Source organism: Nerophis lumbriciformis, linkage group LG14 (assembly GCF_033978685.3).
Source record: "Nerophis lumbriciformis linkage group LG14, RoL_Nlum_v2.1, whole genome shotgun sequence".
NCBI lineage: Eukaryota > Metazoa > Chordata > Actinopteri > Syngnathiformes > Syngnathidae > Nerophis > Nerophis lumbriciformis.
Genome location: NC_084561.2, coordinates 35,314,544 through 35,338,413, shown reverse-complemented (window position 1 = coordinate 35,338,413; position 23,870 = coordinate 35,314,544). Strand labels below are relative to the sequence as shown.

Below are 23,870 nucleotides of genomic sequence, written 5' to 3'. Positions count from 1 at the left end.
CCCGGGAGGAGCTGGACGAAGTGGCTGGGTAGAGGGAAGTCTGGGCTTCCCTGCTTAGGCTGCTGCCCCCGCGACCCGACCTCGGATAAGCGGAAGAAGATGGATGGATGGATGGAAGACAAAGTTATGTTTTTTTTACTGGTGCACAGAATGAACCATGCATGAACATCACCTTGTTCAAAGAACAAAACCAACATAGTGCATAAACTCATAACAAATTACACACCTGCAAATCAGTGTGACTTCTGCTGTTGCCGTATTCATAATACATCAATCGGGAGAAGTTTTTATTTACACGATGAGTCGGGTGTGTCTTGACCTCCGCCGAACCCCTGAGGCCGACTCACCGAACCCCTAGGGTTCAATCGAACCCAGGTTAAGAACAACTGCCCTAGACAGAAAGAACCCTCGATAGGCTCTCTCTACTTACACATGACTTTTGCAACACTTCTGCCGTGTAAAATTTGAGCATGCGTGTAATTTGCGCGTGATCTAAGATCTATGATCTGAGAGAAGCAGAGCAAGGCAAGGCGCCGACTAGTGGCGAGTACAAGGAAAGACAAGGGGAGTTTACATACCAAACCTTGTACACCAGGGGTCCCCAAACTATGGCCCGCGGGTTGTATACGGCCCATCAGTGTCCAAACTCCGGCCCGCGGGAAGTCCCAAGTTTAAAACAAACAAAACATTTTATATTTTTTTTAATTTGTTTATGTTTTTTTAAATCTGTCTTTTCTATTCCATTTTCTCTATATGTACTGTACTGTGCAATCTACTAATAAAAGTTTCAATCAATCAATCAAAAGTGTGAAGGAAAAAGGCACTTTTTTATTTCAACCGTACCTCCCGTCAAAAGCCTATAGACTGACCTCACAGTTCCTGTCTTCATAATAAAAGCGCCTCTCCATCTCGCCTGCGCTAAGAAAATAAGAGTCTCCAAAAGCCAGCGAAAACAAGCTAGCAAGCTACGGAGTTTGCCGCCAATGTATTTCTTGTAAAGTGTATAAAAACGAATATGGAAGCTGGACAAATAAGATGCCAAAAACCAACCACTTTCATGTGGTATTAGACAGAAAGGAGGAACTTTTTTTCTCCTCCATTTGAAAACGTGGACGTTATCATCACTACTGTCTGATTACAATCAATGCAAGGCATCAGAATCAGGTAATACACCAACTTATATTCTTGTCTTCATGAAAGAAAGGAATCTATATGTTAAACATGCATGTATATTCATTAAAACACCTTTAACATGAACAAAAACGGCAAATATATACTGTGTGTGTATATATATATATATATATATATATATATATATATATATATATATATATATATATATATATATATGATATGTGTGTGTGTGTGTGTGTGTGTGTGTGTATGTATATGTATATATGAGGTGGATCACCTTGACTTGGTCATTTAAAAAGTAGCTCGCCTGCTGAAAAAGCTTACATGAACTCAACGTCAAATTTGAGGAAGCACATCGCGGTAAGTAACGTTAGTAGATATTTTGGCTGTCACCGTAGGCTGATGTTTGCTTCCCTGCTATGAATCACTGTCAAATGTACATGGTTTGGGGACATTTATTAACGCACTGCAGACTCACAGACACACACACACACACACACACACACACACACACACACACACACACACATGCGTGTATTTGAGACCTCCGCATAATGCCTACCTCTTTAGGACCACCCTTTCTAGATATATAAAGATTTGTATTTACAACATGAATAATATATACACACTATGTAAATATAAAAAAGCGTGTTGTGAACAATGAGTTGGAATTTCACAAGAAAAAGGTCACAATTTCACAAGAAAAACTTAGAATTTTGGCAGTTTTATAATAAAAGTCGTAATTTTACTCAAGTCAAAATGTTACAAGAAAAACTGAACATTTGTGCAATATTATGATAAGTTGGCATTTTACTCAATAACAGTCGCAATTTTACAAGAAAAGCTTAAAATGTTGGCAATTTTATGAAAAGGTCCTAATTTCACTCGACAAAGTCACAATTTTATAAGAAAACTTAAACATTTTGGCAATATCATAATAATAATTGGAATTTCACTTGGCAAAATCATGACAAAAGTCATCAATTTACTCAAAAAATGTCACAATATTGTGACAAAAGTCAGAATTTCATATGACGAATGTCACCATTTTGCATTAAAAAGTCAGAATTTTAGGAGAAAATATTGCAATATTACAGACACACTTTGGAGAAATGTTCACGGACTCTAGTATTTGGCCCTCCATTGGATGCAATGGTTTTCCGTATCGGGACCATGATTTCGGTCCTAACTTGTTCACCGGTCCTCATACAGAAGGTACAAACTGTACTTTTCCTTGTTGATGTCTCAAGAAGGGTAGAAATACAAGAACACACACACGCGCACACACACACACACACACACACACACACACACACGCATGCATGCATAGAAACACCAATCAGAAGTGCACAGTGTGTTTACCATGAATTGATTAACGTTGAAAACCTTATAAGGGTGTTACCATTTAGTGCAATCTACTAATACAAGTTTCAATCAATCAATCAATCAATGCCTACTGAGCCTATGGTGCTGTTAAATTATTGTGGCTCAATTTGCCTTAATTTTTTTTACTTTAATGTATTATTATTTAAAATATATTATTGTTTTAGTTGCTTAAGAGATATTCCTGGCTCTGAATTTGCTCATTGCTATTTTTATGTTTTTGTGCATTATTTGTTGCCGTCATCATTAAACGAACAGGTTACTCATCAGTTACTCAGTACTTGAGTAGTTTTTTCACAACATACTTTTTACTTTTACTCAAGTAAATATTTGGGTGACTACTCCTTACTTTTACTTGAGTAATAAATCTCTAAAGTAACAGTACTCTTACTTGAGTACAATTTCTGGCTACCCTACCCACCTCTGGCTATAAAGGTTGTCTGTTTAGTGTTTACACTCAGTTTATGGTTGTGTGAGGAAAGAAGGGAAGACTTGCGAATGTCATTTTGTCACGCTTAAATAAAAACTAGTCCTTGTGTATTAGCAATATTGTTACGTTTGTCAGGGGAAGGAGACGACACCACGAGGAAGGTCAGTTTAACAGGTTTATTCAAACCTTTGATGAGTGAGTGGGAGGTGTATGCTACTTTAAGTGTGTGATGCCAGACGATATTATCGGCCTTTAAAATGTAATATAAAAAATTATCGGTATCGGTTTCAACCTCCCGATATTCCCGGGTGACTCCCGACCATTCTCCCGAATTTCTCCCGATTTCCACCCGGACAACATTATTGCCTTTAGCGTCCTCTACAAACTGTCGTCATGTCAGCTTTTCCTCCATACAAACAGCATGCCCGCCCAGCCACATATTACATGCAGCTTTTACACACACATAAGTGAATGCAAGGCATACTTGGTCAATAGCCATACAGGTCACACTGAAGGTGGCTGTATAAACAACTTTAACACTGTTACAAATATGCGCCACACTGTGAACCCACACCAACCAAGAATGACAAACACATTTCGGGAGAACATCCGCAACATAACACAACAGAACAAATACCCAGAACACCTTTTAGCACTAACTCTTCCAGGACGTTACGATATACACCCCCCCCCGCTACCACCAAACCCCCCCCAATGCATCCAGCGGGGCATCACAACAAAATTAGGCATAATAATGTGTTAATTCCACGACTGTATGTATCGGTATCGGTTGATATCGGAATCGGTAATTAAGAGTCGGACAATATCGGAATATCGGATATCGGTAAAAAAGCCATTATCGGACATATCTAACAGTAACCTCGGCTATATATATGTATATATATATATATATATATATATATATATATATATATATATATATATATATATATATATGTTCTTCGTGCACAAATTGACGCTCTTTCAGCGCGCTTGCCCGACATTGCGGCGCAAGCGCGATGTCTCGTTATCGATGGGAAATTGCATTTTAGACTATGATCTGCCTGAGTGGCTAAGAATAACAAACGGAGCAAAAAAAAGAGAAAGGACAGATTATAAAAAAAATAACAATAAAATTAAAAAAAAAAATTTTTGGTTGTTTTTTTTTTTAAACTTGGGACTTCCCGCGGGCCGGATTTTGGACCCTGGCGGCCCGGAGGCGGCAGTTTGGGGACCCCTCTCCTAGTTTATATACATTATTTGGAACCTCGATTTACACCGGCTGGAGTTTTAGATGCTATGTCAGCTTTAGTGTGTGAATTAGTGAATTACATTTATATAGCGCTTTTTCTCAAGTGACTCAAAGCGCTTTACATTGTGAAACCCAATATCTAAGTTACATTTAAACCGGGTGGCACTGGGAGCAGGTGGGTAAAGTGTCTTGCCCAAGGACACAACGGCAGTGACTAGGATGGCGGAAGCGGGGATCGAACCTGCAACCCTCAAGTTGCTGGCACGGCCGCTCTACCAACCGAGCTATACCGCCATACTTGCCAACCTTGAGACCTCCGATTTCGGGAGGAGGGGGGTGGGGGCGTGGTCGGGGGTGGGGCGGGGCGTGGTTAAGAGGGGAGGAGTATATTGACAACTAGAATTCACCAAGTCAAGTATTTTATACATATACAGTATATATATATATATATATATATATATATATATATATATATATATATATATATATATATATCCTGAAAATATGCAAACAAAACTGTGTTTAGATAATTGATACTTCAAACTTGCATAAATAAATATTAAGGAATATAACATAATTTGGCTTCTGAGAGTTTCAAAATGTAATGAATAAAATGCTAAAGTTGTTGATAAACAAGCAATTATTTTAATAATTAAATATGGTCATTTTAAATGAATTATTATGATAATTTAAAATCAATTATTTCAAATATGTTTATTTTAATGTATAATTCTATGGCTGGATGTAATAAGGAGTCAGGAAAAAATACAAATAAAAATACAGTTAATTTTGATGTTTTTAGCAAAATATAGTAAACATGTATTTAGTTTTTTTTTTTGTAAATTAATAAATATATTTATTTTTAGGTAAGATAAACATAATAATACAATTTATCTCGAGTCTGGATGATTTAGTTCTTGTCACCCTGTTGTCCTCCCGTCAGGAAAAAGGCTGTCCTCACTCAGGTCCGCATGGAGCTGGAGGGGGCGTGGCTTCCAGCTCCGGCTGAAAATCGGGAGAATTTCGGGAGAATATTTGTCCCGGGAGGTTTTCGGGAGAGGCGCTGAATTTCGGGAGTCTCCCGGAAAATTCGGGAGGGTTGGCAAGTATGTATACCGCCCCTTTAGCCATTTAATCCGAATCTCTCAAATCTATTATTGGAATGACATCCATCCATCCATCCATCTTCTTCCGCTTATCCGAGGTCGGGTCGCGGGGGCAGCAGCCTAAGCAGGGAAGCCCAGACTTCCCTCTCCCCAGCCACTTCATCCAGCTCTTCCCGGGGGATCCCGAGGCGTTCCCAGGCCAGCCGGGAGACATAGTCTTTCCAACCTGTCCTGGCGTTCGGGTGGCATCCTGACCAGATGCCCGAACAACCTCATCTGGCTCCTCTCGATGTGGAGGAGCAGCGGCTTTACTTTGAGCCCCCTAGGGGCTCTCCCTATCTCTAAGGGAGAGCCCCGCCACCCGGCGGAGGAAACTCATTTCGGCCGCGTACCCGTGATCTTGTCCTTTCGGTCATAACCCAAAGCTCATGACCATAGGTGAGGATGGGAACGTAGATCGACCGGTAAATTGAGAGCTTTGCCTTCCGGCTCAGCTCCCTATGTCATTCCAACATGTCATTGGAATGACATGTTGGTGAAAAATTAAAGTGGTCCTGCCTCATGTCATGAAGACAGAAATATTTACTTAAGCGCTCAGTGTGGGGATGAGCTCAACTCAAATGAATATACGGAACACATATTTATTTGACAGAACAAAAGTAAAGAAAAGAAAAATATTACATCTTTGAGGCGAGGTCAGGGTTTGTTTAAAGGGTGAAGATAATGCAAAAAGGTTTTCATTAGGCGGTCCTCAAGCTTCACTTCCATAAAGAGGTGTTCACATGTAAACATTGCTTCTCCTTTGTCCAGACTGCTGCACACATTCCAGTCTGATTGGCTTCACTTTTGGCTCACCGCCCAGAGAGTCACTCCTTAAAAGCCCCCGTGTGTTGAAAGCTAGGGTCAGAAAGCAAGAACCACTTTCAGGCTCACATTGGACTTAAACGCTGAATATTAAACCGATTTTGAAACTCCGTGTCTGAAGGTTCTGCAAAATGTGTAAAGGATTAGCTGCCCTGCCCCAAACCTGCCTTGTAAGGTGAGACCCACTGCTTTTTTTTTTTCTTTTTTTTATCTGACTTGATTTTGTTATTTCATCATATTTATCTGACATGGAACCTGATTCAAGAAATATATTTGGCATGATTAAGATCTTTAAGATTAGAACACCTGAATTTTAATAATTGACGTCTAAAAATGCAGACTAAACTAAAGCGCTATATTTCATGTTACTGCTAGTATTTTTTATTGCAAATAGTGCATGGTGTTTTAGGCTGTTCAAGGTAGAAATAGTCACCAATATTACTAAGGGCTGTCAAAAATAAGGAGTTAACTCATGTGATTTATAAAAAAAAAAAATAAGTAATGCATGAGTTATGTATACATGCAGATTAAACACGCAATTTTGACCATGCATGCATGCACCTTTGCTTGAGTGAAGTTTGTGCATTCGAGTTAAATTATGTTAGCTCTCTTTGTTTATAATGTACATTTTCTGCTGGATCTACTCTATTTTATGCTGGCCTTTTTTTTTTTTTTCTGTCTTTTTTTTTTTGGCTGCAGCTGTTACATATACTGTAATATTGCACATGGTAATTGGGATTTGTTATATATTTTATATAAAAAATATAACATAATACATCAGTATATATTATATACTGTATATATAATATGTAAATATTACATATGTTATATTTTATTTTGCTACTACATTTTTTGTCTACTTAATACCTGCATTATCCTTTCCATTCTTACCCTTTCCATCCTTTGAAACTGAGCTACTGTGTGGAACAATTTCCCTTGTGGATCAATAAAGTTTGTCTAAATCTAAGTCTAAAGTGTTTAAAAAAAAAAAAAAAAAAAAAAAAAAAAAAATCCTGGATGACATTCGCAGTTGAGCCCAAATATTGGATTTTTTTTTTTTTTTTAATTTAAAGGAAATTTTAATTATGCAAATGACAAATAACCTTAGATTAGTCATGATTATTCCAACTTTAATGATTAACGATTTATCTGATTAAGAAAATGTATCATTTGACAGCAATAATAGATTAAATTGACTTTGATTTGAAAAAATACTATTTTAATGACACTATTTTGGAGATTATATTCCAGGTAGGTCAGATTTATTGCATGAAACATAGATTACATAAACAGACTGGAGTCTTTAGGAACAGTTGATAGGACTTCATTGTGAGAGAGAAGAAGCTATTATCTTCCACCCCGCTCTGCTTCGTGTCTTGCAGGGCAAAAGAGATCAAGTCAAAATTGGGAGTTTTGCTGCAAAAGCCAGAAAATGCCATCGACCTCATCATCCCCTATCCGGAGAAAACCGAGAAGAAGCCGGAGAAGCTGCAGAAGTAAGTCTCTCCTGCATGGCGGAAAAGGAAACGCAGTGGTTTTACCGTGTGGTAAATTTGATAATTTGTGGCAAGGTAGCCAGCAACAACAACAGATCAAAACATGTTCAAAATTTCCAGCTCTAAATCATATAAAAAATGTAAATAAAATAAAAATGAGGGAAGTGATTATTATTGCTTTGATTTACTTGGCATTAATAAGAACTACACGAGTATGATATAAGAGCTGAAAATCTATGAAGGCTTACTTTATTTTATTAATATGCTTTATTGAGTGCAGTCAAACCTCATTGATAAACAAAAGTTATAATGATCAGATACATATTTTGTTGACTTTTTAATATTATTTCAGTTGGTTTCCTCTGTTTGATTTTAAAGGCCTACTGAAATGCGATTTTCTTATTTAAACGGGGATAGCAGGTCCATTCTATGTGTCATACTTGATCATTTCGCGATATTGCCATATTTTTGCTGAAAGGATTTAGTAGAGAACATCGACGATAAAGTTCGCAACTTTTGGTCGCTGATAAAAAAGCCTTGCCTGTACCGGAAGTAGCAGACGATATGCGCGTGACGTCACCGGTTGTGGAGCTCCTTACATCTGCACATTGTTTACAATCATGGCCACCAGCTGCGAGAGCGATTCGGACCGAGAAAGCGACGATTTCCCCATTAATTTGAGCGAGGATGAAAGATTCGTGGATGAGGAAAGTGAGAGTGAAGGACGAGAGGGCAGTGGGAGCGATTCAGATAGGGAAGATGCTGTGAGAGGCGGGTGGGACCTGATATTCAGCTGGGAATGACTAAAACAGTAAATAAACACAAGACATATATATACTCTATTAGCCACAACACAACCAGGCTTATATTTAATATGCCACAAATTAATCCCGCATAACAAACACCTCCCCCCTCCCGTCCATATAACCCGCCAATACAACTCAAACACCTGCACAACACTCAATCCCACAGCCCAAAGTACCGTTCACCTCCCCAAAGTTCATACAGCACATATATTTCCTCAAAGTCCCCAAAGTTACGTACGTGACATGCACATAGCGGCACGCACGTACGGGCAAGCGATCAAATGTTTGGAAGCCGCAGCTACATGCGTACTCACGGTACCGCGTCTGCGTATCCAACTCAAAGTCCTCCTGGTAAGAGTCTCTGTTGTCCCATTTCTCCACAGGCCAATGGTAAAGCTTGACTGTCATCTTTCGGGAATGTAAACAATGAAACACCGGCCGGCTGTGTTTGTGTTGCTGCAGTCGGCTGCAATACACCGCTTCCCACCTACAGCTTTCTTCTTTGCTGTCTCCATTGTTCATTGAACAAATTGCAAAAGATTCACCAACACAGATGTCCAGAATACTGTGGAATTTTGCGATGAAAACAGACGATTTAATAGCTGGCCACCATGCTGTCCCAAAATGTCCTCTATAATCTGTGACGTCACGCGCAGACGTCATCATACCGAGACGTTTTCAGCAGGATATTACGCGCACAATTTAAAATTGCACTTTAATAAGCTAACCCGGCCGTATTGGCATGTGTTGCAATGTTAAGATTTCATCATTGATATATAAACTATCAGACTGCGTAGTCGGTAGTAGTGGGTTTCAGTAGGCCTTTAAGCCTCATAATACACACTCTTTGTCATAAAATGGTCTGGCGAACGTTTTCCAATATTTATTCCAAGACTGAGGCATTCTCCGACACATAGGTGTGAATATCTTATTCATGTTGTGTCTTTACGATTTATTTAAAGTTCTCTCTCAAGGATGGAACAATAATATAAGTATATATGTAGGGATTTCTCAAAAAAATTAAATAAATACATGCATTATTTTTAAATTCATTTTGAAAGACTGAAAATAAACAATTCTTGGTTTTCCAGTGAAAAAAAAGAAGCCATTGTGAAAAAGGGAAAGTTGAAAAAAAAAAACTGTGAAACACCAAAAAAAACAATTTACGCAAATATGAAGACTAGCATTGAAAATATGTCATGATACAAAAAATATCGAGCATGTGTATGTATATATATATATATATTTGCTATTCATTTGTTGCCAAAACAAACAAAAAATGTTTTCCCCATTTCAAATCTTACTACCAGTGTTTAGGCTCCATAAAGAGTGAGTGGTTGGGGAAAAAAAGATTAAAAAACAATGGCTAACAAATATCACCAAAAAATTAACATAAAAATAAACAAAAAGCCTTAATAAATTCTGAGGAAAAATAACTAGCAACTACGGAAAATGGAAAAGGGAAAACAATTGGCCTGCAATCCAAACAAATAACAAAGAATCAGAATCAGAAATACTTTAATAATCCCCAAGAGGAAATTAAGATTTTCAGCACAATCCCATTCAAGATCAGACAAACATTACATGGAGACAGAACAGGATCGCTGACGGGTCTGCCAACTGGAGAGGGGGTCCAGACTGAGGCCAAGAAAAAAAAGAAAAAGAAAAAAAAATCATAGACATAGCACACATAAACATGTGTGTAAGAGGGAAACGTCAAAGAACACAAAGGACATTAAATACATTAAAAGAGAAGAGCTGATGCAACCAGCCACAAAAGTAAAACAACAACAACAACAAAAAATATACACTGTGGTGGGGGGGAGCATGGCCAGAGACAGGAGCAGACCCAACAAAGCAACAAAGAGAGCCGACTCCACCCTCGGCCGCCCACCAACTCTCGGCCAGTTTCTAGTCTGCATGGATGAGCGAGGATAAGTCCAAGGAGACCGAGGTGTCCGATATCTGCTCATTCAGCCAAGACACTGTGAAGCTTATCCGTCCTGGCGCTCAGCGCCAGCTCCGCGGCCCTGTCTCGTCATCCGCATCTCCTCCAGATCTCTCCAAACGGACTCTGGTGTGGACCCAGCGGCTGGTCTCCATGGCCAAAAGACTCCCGGGAGGCAGATCACAAAAAAGCACAGCAGAAGTCAGGAAAGTGCCACCCCTTGTCACACAGTCCCAAAAGGCAAAAAAAAAAAACCACATGGAAACAAGAAACATGAAATCCTACGTGGATTAATGAGCAAAAGAAGGCAAGAATAGTCATCACACTGCAAAAAGTCAGTGTTCAAAAACAAGAAAAAAAAATACAAAAATTAGGTGTATTTTATTTGAACTAAGCAAAATTATCTGCCAATAAAACAAGAAAATTCGGCTTGTCAAGACTTTCCAAAACAACTAAAATTAGCTAACCTCAATGAACCCAAAAATACCTTAAAATAAGTATATTCTCACTAATAACAAGTGCACTTTTCTTGGTAGAAAAACAAATGAGACCTTTTTGCTCAATATGTTGAAAAATATTCTTAAATTAAGTAAATGCTAGTGCCATTATCTTGACATAATATGCGCTCGGCATCATGATTTTTTTTTCATGCTTGAAGTAAAAACGTATTACTTTAAAAAAGTAGTTTTATACTCATGAGTGTTGATGACACAGCTTTGCATCAGTTGATATTCTAGTTTCAAGCATGTTTTACTCAATATAGGTCATAAAATCTCAGCAACAAGCTGTAATATCTTACTGAGATCATTTAGGACCAAAACCCTTAAAACAAGTAAAACGCTCTAACATAAAATCGGCTTAGTGAGAAGAATTATCTTATCAGACAGAAAATAAGTAAATATCACCCTTATTTGAGATATTTAATCTTACTTAGATTTCATTTTTGCAGTGCAGAAATATGAAAAATAATGTATTTGCAAATGTTCTTTTGTTGTTGTTGTTACTCTATCTGTCTTTTTCTTCTTTCTATCCAAAGTCAAATACAAAAAGCCAACAAGAGAAGTAGCCCACTTTTATCTTTTGTTAAGTAAATCTGTACAGCAGATATGGGCCGTTTACATCAACAATAGGATTTGCCTGAGTGGCTGGACAGGACAAAAAAAAATGGACATTGGAAAACCAAGTGTGCAAAGACAGGGACGTTATGGCTCAGAACTGAGCAAAGCAATCGGCAATGTGTCTGGTGAGCTTTAAGAATGGCACTAATTGCTGATTGTGTGCACCTGCCTCACTGCTCTGGTGCCAGCTGCAGGGCCAGCTGCCTGGGAAAAAAACAAAAAAAACAGGAAATTAACTAAATAAGACATAGAAAAAGACCAAATATAACATGTAAGTCATGTGAGATGTGAGTGGTATAGTTAAATACCACAGTAGAAAAACTATTCAAAGAAGTCATCAAGGCAAGAATAATATGAATGTGTTTAAACCCACTGACTGAACAGGAGCAGATGTAATCAGTTGTGAGCAGCTGGCTTCCAGGCAAAAGCCTCTCAGATTAAATGGTTCAAAGGTTTGATTTAGCAAGGCTGTGAAGATGAGATTTGCAGCAACACGAGCTTCTTGCTGATTGTTCTGATTGATCGTCACTGCACTGCAGTGCTCTGTTGGGACTAATCAACCTTTTTCACAAGCTTGCAGCAATATATATATATACATATATATATATATTAGAGATGTCCGATAATATCGGCCGATAAATGCTTTAAAATGTAATATCGGAAATTATCGGTATGGTTTTTTTTATTATCGGTATCGTTTTTTTAATTTATTTTTTATTTATTAAATCAACATAAAAAACACAAGATACACTTACAATTAGTACACCAACCCAAAAAACGTCCCTCCCCCATTTACACTCATTCACACAAAAGGGTTGTTTCTTTGTGTTATTAATATTCTGGTTCCTACATTATATATCAATATATATCAATACAGTCTGCAAGGGATACAGTCCGTAAGCACACATGATTGTGCGTGCTGCTGGTCCACTAATAGTACTAACCTTTAACAGTTAATTTTACTCATTTTCATTAATTACTAGTTTCTATGTAACTGTTTTTATATAGTTTTACTTTCTTTTTTAATCAAGAAAATGTTTTTAATTTATCTATCTTATTTTATTTTATTTTTATTTTTTTTAAAGGACCTTATCTTCACCATACCTGGTTGTCCAAATTAGGCTTAATAATGTGTTAATACCACGACTGTATGTATCGGTATCGGTTGATATCGGTATCGGTAATTAAGAGTTGGACAATATCGGAGTATCGGATATCGGCAAAAAAGCCATTATCGGACATCCCTCATACCGTATTTTTCGGAGTATAAGTCGCACCTGAGTATAAGTCGCACCTGACGAAAATGCATAATAAAGAAGGAAAAAAACATATATAAGTTGCATTGGAGCCCGGCCAAACTATGAAAGAAACTGCGACTTATAGTCCGAAAAATACGGTATATATATATATATATATATATATATATATATATATATATATATATATATATATATATATATATATGTGTGTGTATGTAGGTATGTATGTATATATATTACTTTTAATTATTACATTGGTTTTCATACACTTTGGTTTTAGCAAGATTTGGTTTTAAATGGAACATTTTCACCAAAAATATATCTGGGTTTTCATTACAGGTGGGGAAAATCGCCATTAGCGCGTGGTCGATTCATGAATCGATGTACAAATGTCCAAACATCAATTATTTACGTATGTTTAATAAAGTAATACAAACACTTCTAAAATGCGGCAATAATTAAGTTAAAGTACCAATGATTGTCACACACACACTAGGTGTGGCGAAATTATTCTCTGCATTTGACCCATCACCCTTGATCACCCCCTGGGAGGTGAGGGGAGCAGTGAGCAGCAGCGTTGGCCGCGCCCGAGAATCATTTTTGGTGATTTAACCCCCAATTCCAACCTTTGATGCTGAGTGCCAAGCAGGGAGGTAATGGGTTCCATTTTTACAGTCTTTGGTATGACTCGGCCGGGGTTTGAACTCACAACCTACCGATCTCGGCTGATAATTGTTGTGTTGTTTCTCGGTTTGGTTCAAACTAACCGTGGGGGAACGATTAGCGAACATTCTTTTAACGGTATGGGTTCGCACGGACACACACGTCGGAGGAGAAGACAAGCTGTGTTATGCGTTACAGCTGAGAGTAACCAGCTAAGAAGAGGATATATATATATATATATATATATATATATATATATATATATATATATATATATATATATATATATATATATATGTATATATATATATATATATATATATATATATATATGTATATATATATATATATGTATAAGGGTTGTGCGGTATACCGGTATTAGTATAGTACCGTGATACTAATGAACATACTTGCCAACCTTGAGACCTCTGATTTCGGGAGGTGGGGGGTCGGAGGTGGGGCAGGGGCGTGGTTGGGGGCGCGGTTAAGAGGGGAGGAGTATATTTACAGTTAGAATTTACCAAGTCAAGTATTGCATATATATATATATATATATATATATATATATATATATATTTATTTTATTAAATATATATATATATATATATATATATATATATATATATATATATATATATATATATATATATATATATATATATATAAATAAGAGAAATACTTGAATTTCAGTGTTCATTTATTTACACATATACACACACATAACACTCATCTACTCATTGTTGAGTTAAGGGTTGAATTGTCCATCCTTGTTCTATTCTCTGTCACTATTTTTCTAACCATGCTGAACACCCTCTCTGATGATGCATTCTGCTTCGTCTCCTTGTTGTGTGCGCAGTTGTGTGCACTGCACTCTTTAAAAGCCCTAGATGTTATTGTCACATATGCATGTACAGTAGATGGCAGTATTGTCCTGTTTAAGAGTGTCACAACATTGCTGTTTACAGCAGACAAACTGCTTTACGGTAGACGAAAACGTGACTGCTGTTGTTGTGTGTTGTTACCGTGCTGGGAGGATGTTAATGAAACTGCCTAACAATAAACCCACATAAGAAACCAAGAACTCGCCCTCGATCATTCTACAGTTAAAACGTGATTGGGCAGGCACGCTGTTTATATTGTGGGAAAGCGGACGTGAAAACAGGCTGTCGACACGTCACTCAGGTCCGCCTGGATTTCGTGAGATTTTCGTGAGAAAATTTGTCCCGGGAGGTTTTCGGGAGAGGCGCTGAATTTCGGGAGTCTCCCGGAAAATCCGGGAGTGATGACAAGTATGCTAATGAATCATATTTGGTACTATACCACCTCTAAAAAGTACAGGTCCAAACCACCCCCCCCGGTCCCCCATCGTCGTCACATCGTGACACTGTTGGTTTACGAGCAGAGGAGCATGTTCGGCAGCGCATTTTGGCTTAAAAAACTGACGATAAAGGTGAAGTTATAACACTGAAACGCCCTCAGGAAGAGGTGCTTTAAGACATGGCTAGCTAGCTTGCGGGTAAAGTCCATCCGCAGTTTGCAGTGTTGTAGCTACTTCTAAATCACTAATACTCGCCTCCATGGCGGCAAATAAAGTAAGTTTCTTACAGGTATCTGTACCTGAATGTAAACAAACGCCATTGGTGGATCTACACCCCACATCCACTGTAATGATACCAAGTACAAGAGCGTATCTAGTCGACACTACTATGATTACATCGATATTTTTTAGCATCACAAAATATTTTTTCATTTTTTTAAAGTTCATATTATGTTTATAAACTCAGGAAAAACTCCCTGGACACATGAGGACTTTGAATATGACCAACGTATGATCCTGTAACTACTTGGTATCAGAGTGATACCCAAATTTTTGGTATAATCTAAAACTAATGTCCATCCATCCATTTTCTACCGCTTATTCCCTTTGGGGTCGAAGTTTATTTTTATTTATCTTTTTTTTAACCAGGTAAAATCCCATTGAGATCAAATATCTCTTTTCCAAGGGAGACCTGGCCAAGAGGGCAGCAGCAAGGTTACATTAAACACAGTAAGCAACACATAAAACATACATTTTACAACATTAAAACTTGCTCACATAACACATGTGCATACAGACATACAAATATATTAGCTCTTTAGCGCCGCCCTAGTGGCTCTCTTGAGCTTTTTCAAACATGTATGAAAAATGGAAAAAGATGAGTGTAATTTGTTTTTTGTTTGTTTTAATATGGTGTCCGTAGGAGGACAAACATGACGCAAACCTCCCTAATTGTTATAAAGCACAGTTTATATTAAACATGCCTCACTGATTCGAGTATTTGGCGAGCGCCGTTTTGTCCTACTAATTTTGGCGGTCCTTGAACTCACCGTAGTTTGTTTACATGTACAACTTTCTCCGACTTTCTAGGACGTGTTTTATGCCACTTCTTTTTCTGTCTCATTTTGTCCACCAAACTTTTAACGTTGTGCATGAATGCACAAAGGTGAGTTTTGTTGATGTTATTGACTTGTGTGGAGTGCTAATCAGACATATTTGGTCACTGCATGACTGCAAGCTAATCGATGCTAACATGCTATTTAGGCTAGCTATATGTACATATTGCATCATAATGCCTCATTTGTAGCTATATTTGAGGTCATTTAGTTTCCTTTAAGTCCTCTTAATTCAATTTATATCTCATGACACACTATCTGTATGTAATACGGCTTTTAATTTTTTGCGGCTCCAGACAGATTTGTTTTTGTATTTTTGGTCCAATATGGCTCTTTCAACATTTTGGGTTGCCGACCCCTGCCCTAGGTGAAACTGGGTAACACATGGCACACTGACAAAGGTTAACCTAATTTTACTATAACAATCTACAAGGTTAATATAGTTCGCTTCTCCTTCTTCCCCTCCATTTATCTGCTTTCTTTTGTATTTTAAGTTATTATTACATATATGTATTGTTGCATTTGAACAACTGTATTGTTGATAATAGAGGTAATTATTGTTATTTATTATCAATAGTGATATTGCTATTTGTAGTGTAAAAATGCTCATTGTCAATTTATTAAGTTATTAATATTTATTTCCCTAACTGCTTCTTTGCTATCACTTTTACTATCATATTTGTACATATTGTATTCGCTGATGCTGTTCTGTTGTGGTTGTTATTGTTATTGTTGTGTTTGTTGTTGTTGTCTCTCTGTCTAATCCAACTCTTGTCCCCACAATTCCCCCCTCTGTCTTCCTTTTTTTCCTCTTTCTATCCCCTCCTGCTCCGGCCCGGCTGCACCAAATAATAATATAAATCCATTTAATAAAGTCAAATACAAATAAGGCAACAAGAGAAGTATCCCACACTTCTCTTTTGTAAAGTAAATCTGTACAGCCGTTATGGGCATCGACATCAACTATATGATTTGCCTGAGTAGCTGGACAGGACTAAAAAAATTAAAATAAAAAAATATATATAACAAAAAGTGATGTCTTACAATACATGAAAAGTACTTCATAGCCTTTATTTTGCTTAACTAAAAATATCAAAATACCCCTTGCACCCTTTGATTTGTCTTTGGGCCCTCAGAGAAATACATTTTGACACAAACTGAAAACAGAATTATGCATAACCTTTGACAGTGAAACCAAAATTCAGATGATTTCCTGCAGTTTGTTTGACATGACGTATTTTGTGTACAGGCCTTCACCTGAAGAAGCTGCTCAGTGGCGTGAGGGTCTTGACCAAGTCCTGAACAACAACTGTAGGTCTACTTCCTTTGCTATTCCAGTCACAATTTGTCTTTGCTTAAATTATACATTTTAAATATGGATTTTTTTTTTTGTTAGTTTAGTTGAGTCTTTATTTGAAGGGACAATGCACAGAAACATTAAGCTCAAAGACATACACTATATTGCCAAAGGTATTTGGCCACCCATCCAAATGATGAGAATCAGGTGTCCTAATCACTTGGTCCGGCCACAGGTGTATAAAATCAAGCACTTAGGCATGGAGACTGTTTCTACAAACATTTGTGTAAGAATGGGCCGCTCTGTGATTTGCAGCGTGGAACTGTCATAGGATGCCACCTGTGCAACAAATCCAGTCGTGAAATTTCCTCGCTCCTAAATATTCCAAAGTCAACTTTATTATGAGAAAAGTGAAGAGTTTGGGAACAACAGCAACTCAGCCACCAAGTGGTAGGCCACGTAAACGGACAGAGAGGGTTTAGCGGATGCTAAAGCGCGTAGTGCAAACACTTTCTGCACAGTCAGTTGCTACAGAGCTCCAAACTTCATGTGACCTTCAATTAGCCCACGTACAGTACGCAGAGAGCTTCATGGAATGTGTTTCCATGGCCGAGCAGCAGTGACTAAGCCATACATCACCAAGTCCAATGCAAAGCGTTGGATGCAATGGTGTAAAGCAGGGGTGTCAAACTCAAATACAGAGTGGGCCAAAATTTAAAACTGAACAAAGCCGCGGACTAAGGTTGAACAAATTAACTTTTTTGATAGGGACCCAAACAAGTTTTGCATTAAATATTGAACAAGCAAGGCTTATATAACTTTATAGTGACATGCAAAATCGAGTTTCAAATAATAATAATAATAATAATAATAATTATAAATATCAATGGCACATCAAATACAATTTAAATGAAAATTGAATGCCTCTTTTCTATTTGCAGCCTTCTGAGGTAAATATCAACATTAACTTTTTCCACAGGCTAATAAATTTGAAAATTAATAAACCAACCATTCAGGACTTTAAACTGCTGTTTGCAACACACTGATCTAATCTGATGTGCTCAAGCCAGATACCTGCCATCTTTTCTTGGATGCTAGTTCATTAATGTCGGGGCTCAGGCTTTGGGCTGAGGAAACCTTCATTATCGGACAAAGTTGTTCATCAGTCATTATATCTCGTATTCCACAGTCTTGGGGGCGTGCCTTACAGGCACTGCTTTTAACGTCCTCTACGAGTTCACGTCACGTCCGCTTTTCATCCTTTCTAACAACGTGCCCGCCTAGTCACAAGATATGAGCGGCTCCTGTACGCACACACACGTAAATGCAAAGCATACTTCATCAACAGCGATACAGTTTACACTGAGAATGGCCGTATAAACAACTTTAACATTGTTAGAAATATACGCCACACTGGACTCTAGAGCAGTGGAGACGCCTTCTCTGGAGTGATGAATCACGCTTTTCCATCTGGCAATCTGACGGACCAGTCTGGGTTTGGAGGTTGCCAGGAGAACGCTACATTTTGGACTGCATTGTGCCGAGTGAGAAATTTGGTAGAGGAGGAATTATGGTGTGGGGCTGTTTTTCAGGAGTTGGGCTTGGCCCCTTAGTTCCAGTGAAATGAACTTTGAATGCTCTAGGATACAAAAACATTTTGGACAATTCCATGGGATGGCACTTCAAGTTTATATGTGAGTAAAGGCAGGTGGCCAAATACTTTTGGCAATATAGTGGATATGTCCTTCACCAGATTATAGCTAAATATCTAATTTCCATCTGCAGTCCCTGGCTACCTAAATTAAAGAGATACAAAAAAAACATGCAATAAAATTATGTATGCATGTAATCAAATTAAGAAAAATCATAAAATGCCCTTTCATTGACACATACTTATACAAACCCCGTTTCCATATGAGTTGGGAAATTGTGTTAGATGTAAATATAAACGGAATACAATAATTTGCAAATCATTTTCAACCCATATTCAGTTGAATATGCTACAAAGACAACATATTTGATGTTCAAACTGATAATTTTTTTTGCAAATAATCATTAACTTTAGAATTTTATACCAGCAACACGTGACAAAGAAGTTGGGAAAGGTGGCAATAAATACTGATAAAGTTGAGGAATGCTCATCAAACACTTATTTGGAACATCCCACAGGTGAACAGGCAAATTGGGAACAGGTGGGTGCCATGATTGGGTATAAAAGTAGATTCCATGAAATGCTCAGTCATTCACAAACAAGGATGGAGCGAGGTTCACCACTTTGTCAACAAATGCGTGAGCAAATTGTTGAACAGTTTAAGAAAAACCTTTCTCAACCAGCTATTGCAAGGAATTTAGGAATTCCACCATCTACGGTCCATAATATCATCAAAGGGTTCAGAGAATCTGGAGAAATCACTGCACGTAAGCAGCTAAGCCCGTGACCTTCGGTCCCTCAGGCTGTACTGCATCAACAAGCGACATCAGTGTGTAAAGGATATCACCACATGGGCTCAGGAACACTTCAGAAAACCACTGTCAGTAACTACATTTGGTCGCTACATCTGTAAGTACAAGTTAAAACTCTCCTATGCAAGGTGAAAACACATTTCGGGAGAACATCCGCACCGTAACACAACAGAACAAATACCTAGCACCCCTTGCAGCACTAACTGTTCCGGGACGCTACAATATACTATATATTTTTTTCATGCCACTCATACTCGTGTTGTTAACCCTTGTGTGGTGTTCGGGTCTGTGGGACCCGTTTTCATTTTTTATTAAAAGAAAAATGATACAATTAATTAATTTTTCAAACTGAGACTCACTGACTTTGACTCATTTTCTGTAAAGAACATATATCAGAATACATATTTAATGAACACACACCATACACCCCCCCTACACATTTCTATTACATATAAAATGTCCGGGTCCAGTGGCTAATAGAAGTGTGGAAATTGATGTTCTGTGTACCACACACACACACACACACACACACACACACACACACACACACACACACACACACACACACACACACAGCAGGCCTATACAGGAGGAGGACAGAGTATAGGTACACAGAACATTAGAGGATCAAATGTGCGAGAAAATGAGAGCAGACAGTGTTGACAAACAATGTTGCAACCTTGTGTGGGAACCGCAGGTGCAGAAACACAAAAGAAGAATCCCTGTGGGATGCAGAAACTGGCAGAGAAATTTTCCGTGCAACGTTCATATTGTTGTTACTCAGCCAGCGTTTGTGGGTCTGATGGACCCGTTGCATTTTGTGGCTTTTAATGCCTCGCAATCAAACACTTTTATGTTAAAATACTGAACAGATGTTGACCTTAGGGATGTCCCGATCCAATATTTGGATCGGATCGGCCGCCGATATTTGCAAAAAAATGCGTATAGGCAAGGCATGGGAAAATGCCGATCCAGATCCAGTTAAAAAACAACAACTCCGCTCCGTGTTTTCCAACGCACCTATTTAAATAGTACATTCCACTTTTCCGCTGCTCCCTAATTTCCGTTCCGCATTTTCCAGCACACCTTCAACACATCCACAGATTCTCACGCAGTTGCTTTTAGCTGCTGGCATTACACGACAGGCTCTTCTCACTCTTTTCTGTGTCTCCCTCTCACAGACAGCAAGCGCACCTTCTTACACACGTCACATACTGTCACGTCATACGTCACATACGTATACGTCCTCTCGCAGCAGAGAGGTAGCAGCATGGCTAACGTTAGCTGTGATGCTAGCGCAGCCGTGTGACCAACGTTCTCTCTAAGGTGCTCGCCTGTGCAATTGCACGCTGCTCAAACGTCCTCTGCGCATAGCAATTATATGCCACGCACAAAATCAAATAAAAAAAATAAGCGCATAACAATTTTCGACACACGGACACGACAGAGAAAACAGTTTTCGTCATCATTGTTCAAATATTATAACGTCTGTCGAAACGCTTATCTCCATTCGGTGCCACACGTCCACACCATCAAATGCTGAGGCAAAAATTTCCAGATCAACACCGTATGAAAATTTTTTTGATTTTTTTTAGTTGTGATTTCCTTCTCTGCATGAAAGTTTAAAAGTAGCATATATTAATGCAGTATGAAGAAGAATGTTTTAATGTAGACATGCAAGCCTTGAAAGAACATTTTGAAAATCAAGACTACATTTCCTGCAAATGGATGCATTTCTACCCTATATTTTAACTTTAGATTTATTCTCATATCAAACTCTTTTGGCTGTCTTTTTGACACTTACATCCGGCGCCCCCCTCCACACCCTGGATTATAAATAATGTAAATAATTCAATGTGATTATCTTGTGTGATGACTGTATTATGATGATAGTATATATCTGATAGTATATATCTGTATCATGAATCAATTTAAGTGGACCCCGACTTAAACAAGTTGAAAAACGTATTCGGGTGTTACCATTTAGTGGTCAATTGTACGGAATATGTACTTCACTGTGCAACCTACTAATAAAAGTCTCAATCAATCAATCAAAACACATAGAATCATCATACTGCTGTGATTATATGCATCAAGTGTTCATTCAAGGCTAAGGCAAAATATCGAGATATATATCGGGTATCGCAATATGGCCTTAAAATATTGCAATATTAAAAAAAAGGCCATATCGCCCAGCCCTAGTTTCAATGATGCAATTTCTGTTTGTCATGTATAATTTTGTCTATTTTGTGTTTATCCTTGAATAAACAGGTCAGTTTCTTGTTACCAACCATTGTGTATTATTCAAACTCCCCTAATTCAGCTGGCTAGTTGTTATCAAGAGTACTAAAACCCTTTTCAACATGATTCTGACAACTAAGTAGGCTAAATAACTTTAAACTTTAATACATGGCCATTATCGGTCAGTATCGGTATCGGTCAGTATCGGTATCGGATCGGAAGTGCAAAAACAATATCGGTATCGGATCGGAAGTGCAAAAACCTGGATCGGGACATCCCTAGTTGACCTTATCCCAATAAACATCTGTTCAGTATTTTAACATAAACGTGTTTGATTGTGAGGCATTAAAAGCCACAAAATGCAACGGGTCCATCAGACCGAAAAACGCTGGCTGAGTAGCAACAATATGAACATTACACAAGCGTTAAACTTTTTTGTCCCCTTAATCTTATGGATTTTCTCGTCCCCCAAAAAAATGCTGACAGCAATGACCCTGATGATGGATAATGTTTTGCAAGCAGCAGTAAACACTCCTGCTAGTCCTTCACTGAAGTGCTCCCTGTGCATCAAAACAGGCTAAATGCAGACAGTGGAACTCTGTGGGTGGCGGAAGAATGTTCAGTCTCTCCTGCACTGACTGGAGCGGAGAGATTAATGTTTCCTCTATGTTTGCATGCTTAAATGCATTTGTATACGCACTTTTATTTATGAGCCCGCTTTTGTTTCTATTAACCGCATTTTTCAAAGTAGTGACTCTCGAAAACGTACAGGAATTTTCTGAAATTCAGATTGACGTAAAAGCATTCTGGCCCCAAATGTGTCTGCGCATGTAAGAAAGCTGAGTCACAGTATATGGGTCCTCCAACTGGACATTGACCCAAAACGTAGAGCTAAAAAATATTCAAGAATGGGACTGGACTCTCGCCCCACTTACACAATTTTTTCGACCGCACATACAACATATTTCTTACAGTGGTAAGTCTGTTTTGATACATACCGATTTCAGTATGATTAAACACACAGTGACTCAATCTATGTGCTTTTACTCGTAAGTAGTGTTTCAAAATAAAATAATGTTCTGAACAAAAAACGGTTTTCGATTTTATGTAGCTTGTATTCTATAACAAAATGTTGCCTGCAAGGTCAAACATTTTCACTATATCATGAAAAGCTCCTGTAATATACATTTAAAGAGCACCATTGTTTAGTTATGAGAACCAAAAATCCACCATCAAATACACTGTAGAACCCAGCAGGACAGTCAAGAAAACTCTGAGCGGTCGAGTACTGTTGAAAGTTCAGGAGGACGAGTTTCTATAAAAGACAGTTTCGAGCCTGAGAGTGAAATGGGTAGGAAGTGAGAAAAAAAAGAATAAAGTGATTAAAATAGTCGTATTGATATTTTTTACTTTGTCACTGTCGAGGTTGCCCTCTAGTCTAGTGTGTTCTTCGGACCACCACACACTGCCACGAGAGCCCGGATTTCTGGGTACAAAACTGTTTTATTTGCACAAAGAAGGTCCTTCTTTTCAGAGTCCGTGTCTCTCTCTCTCTGACTCCCACTCCAACTCCAACTCTGTGTCTCATTCCGGCTGCTGCTAATAAAGGCGACAGGTGATTAGACAAAGAAGGCCCACCTGGGCCATCTACTCACCTGTCCCTGTCTTCGAGGCCGGTCCTGGCACACCCCGTTCCGCGGCAGGCCCGCAGGCCACGCCCCCTCCCCAGTCACGATATGTAGGTGTTATTAAGCCTATTAATTCATCCATCCATATTCTACTGCTTCCTATTAATAATTATATTTAATATTCCATCCATCCATTTTCTATCGCTTGTCCCTTTCGGGGTCCGCGGGGGGCGCCGGAGCCTATCTCAGCTGCATTCGGGCGGAAGGTGGGGTGCGACTTTTAATATTAACATTAATAAATCATCTTCTACAGGTCTTCTCCAGGCACTTTAGAAAAGAAAGCAAATAG

The 23,870-nt window shown here is 38.3% G+C and overlaps 1 protein-coding gene across 1 annotated transcript in view; it reads left to right on the top strand.

Moving 5' to 3' along the window:
- The first annotated feature begins 6,192 nt into the window (after positions 1-6,192).
- rgs5a (regulator of G protein signaling 5a) overlaps positions 6,193-23,870 on the top strand; it is a 30,200-nt gene continuing 12,522 nt past the window's right edge. The window contains exons 1-3 of the mRNA XM_061975561.2: positions 6,193-6,344; positions 7,552-7,665; positions 17,142-17,203. Of these exons, the coding sequence (XP_061831545.1) occupies positions 6,301-6,344; positions 7,552-7,665; positions 17,142-17,203 (220 nt within the window). The 5' untranslated portion in view covers positions 6,193-6,300. The remainder of the gene's footprint in view (positions 6,345-7,551; positions 7,666-17,141; positions 17,204-23,870) is intronic.